Source organism: Paroedura picta, chromosome 3 (genome assembly GCF_049243985.1).
Source record: "Paroedura picta isolate Pp20150507F chromosome 3, Ppicta_v3.0, whole genome shotgun sequence".
Taxonomy (NCBI): domain Eukaryota; kingdom Metazoa; phylum Chordata; class Lepidosauria; order Squamata; family Gekkonidae; genus Paroedura; species Paroedura picta.
The window spans coordinates 160,951,393-160,953,514 of NC_135371.1; the positions used below are offsets into that span (position 1 = coordinate 160,951,393).

The 2,122-nt window shown below is 44.4% G+C and overlaps 1 protein-coding gene across 1 annotated transcript; it reads right to left on the reverse strand.

Annotated features, from left to right (window-relative positions):
* Positions 1-661: 661 nt before the first annotated feature.
* On the reverse strand, positions 662-1,866 carry LOC143833357 (ribonuclease H1-like). The gene has a single exon (XM_077329067.1). It carries the CDS (start codon positions 1,837-1,839, stop codon positions 1,042-1,044), a length of 798 nt encoding a protein of 265 aa, XP_077185182.1. The 5' UTR covers positions 1,840-1,866; the 3' UTR covers positions 662-1,041.
* Between the last annotated feature and the right edge of the window lie 256 nt (positions 1,867-2,122).

Sequence of the window (2,122 nt, forward strand, 5' to 3'; positions counted from 1 at the left end):
AGGAATTCCCTCCATCTCTATGGTAAGAACCATAGAGATTGGAAAAATTCCTAGAGTGTTGAGTATGCAGAGTTTGGAAGTGACATCACCATGTCCTTGATATCAATTCTCTTCGTTTTCTTCCACTGCAACAGTGGAGGACAGCCAGCAGAGGAAGGACGTTGTTTGAGACCCCACTGCCTCCAAATAGCAATTTACACATTGGATTGTGAAAAAATCTCCATTAATTATTTCAGGAATGTTTTCTAAACTCTCTAACAAATGATGATTGAAAGTTGTGTGGCTTCTGCTATACATGCGCTGTAGTTGGAGTGGTTTAAGGATTCGTGGGGCCCGTTTCACCAGAGCCAATTTAAGGGTTCTAGGGGGCCTAGTAGACTAGAGTACAGTTTTGGCAGGAGCAGCCAGACTGGGGGCAGAGGGGGGCCCCACAGTGGAAATGGGTGTCATTCCACGTGTCCTTAAAGAGGGGAAAGGGAAGAGGAGAGAGACTATCTCCCTGTTCCATGGAGGGAAGGCACTGCGAGGGGCCCTGGAAGTGCGGCGCATGTAGCATGTGCTACATGCGCTCAATGGATAAACCATCCTTGGCTGTAGCAAGATTCTGTCTGCTGTGTTTTCCCGCAAATATTCTTTTTTTTTTTTCTTTCTTTTTTTTTTTTTTTAGAGAAAGCAACAAAAATCTTTATTTCAGAGCTCAATAGGAAAACATTCTGTTGTCCAGCAAATAAACTGTGTTTCGTTACTGATACGTTTAAACACTTCTGAAGTTAAGTAGCCTGACAAAACTTCAAGCTCACAGCTGTGAAATACACTATGTAAATGCGGTGCCTAAAAACATGAGGCACCTTAATTCCAAGAGAAATGGAATTAATTTCAATTAGAACCTTGAAAATGCCTCTTCAGAACAGGGAAAAGTTGAGTCTTCTGAAAGCCAACGAAGTCGGGCGGAAATGCATCAAAAACCGCATGTTAACTAGGAATGCTGTCACGGGTTGACAAATCCATATTGTTATTGCGGTCAAAATAAACTTCATAATTTCAAAATGATGAGTGTTTGCCAGCACCTTCTCTTGCTAGACGATCAGCTGCTTCATTTCCCCTAAACCCCGAATGACCTGGAACATGCATCCACTGGATGTCCATGCCTTCTGAAAGTTTAGAAAGCCTTTCAAAGTCCTCTCTGTTTACTACATCTTGCCCATTACTGGTTTTCCAACCATTACGCTGCCAGTTTGGAACCCAGTCTGTCATGCCATTAATGGTGAACTTGCTGTCAGTATAGATCATCAGCTTCTTGATGTTCTGGCTCTTTGCTTGCTCTACAGCTTTGCAGGCTGCATTTATTTCAGCTCTTTGATTTGTTTGCCGTCCAGGAAGTCTTTCACTACTATTTAGAGGATGATTAGGTCCCCAATAGACGCCTGTTCCCGCACGTGCTTTCTCACGCCCATTACTTGAGCAACATCCATCAGTATAAACAACTACACGGTCCCCCATATATGAGAAATTATTCCCCGAAGTTGTGGGAGGCACTTCAGTGTATTTTGTATATTTTCTTTCTTGCCAGCTTTCTGAGGGCTCTTCATTCTGTGTCCTGTATGAGCTATAATCCGACCAGTATGAAGTAGAATTGTGAGTACCATATCCAGGGCTTTGATCAGCCGTACTGCTGTTACTTGCAGAGTTTGATGACTCGCCATTTACAAAGTTCCAAGCATCTCCCTCCGAGGCAAATTTTTTGAAACTAGCATATCGGTATTTGTCAACTTGCTCTTTACATTCTTCCCAGGTTTGATACACCCCGGTGTTCCTGCCGTTGCGCACCGCGTAGAACATGTTCCCGCTCCCACCGCTGGCCCTGCCGGGGAGCCCCGCAAATATTCTTATGGACACTTTGCTCAATCCCATTTTCTTTCCCTGCTTTTTCTACCCCCCCCCCCCGATTTAGCCACCCTCTGTGGTTTAAAAAACAATGTAGGCTTGTGGTCATCGCAGCTTCCCAGAGCACGAGAAAGCATGACAGCTATTTATGCTTGTGGTTGTCCTGCCATCCCGTGGCATGCAAAAACACAAATGCTAGTTTACACTCGTGGTCATTGCACACACACACCCCCTACAC

Bases quoted from the DNA above. Each gene is read 5' to 3' on its own strand.
- LOC143833357 (XM_077329067.1), bottom strand. From the start codon at position 1,839: ATGTTCTACGCGGTGCGCAACGGCAGGAACACCGGGGTGTATCAAACC.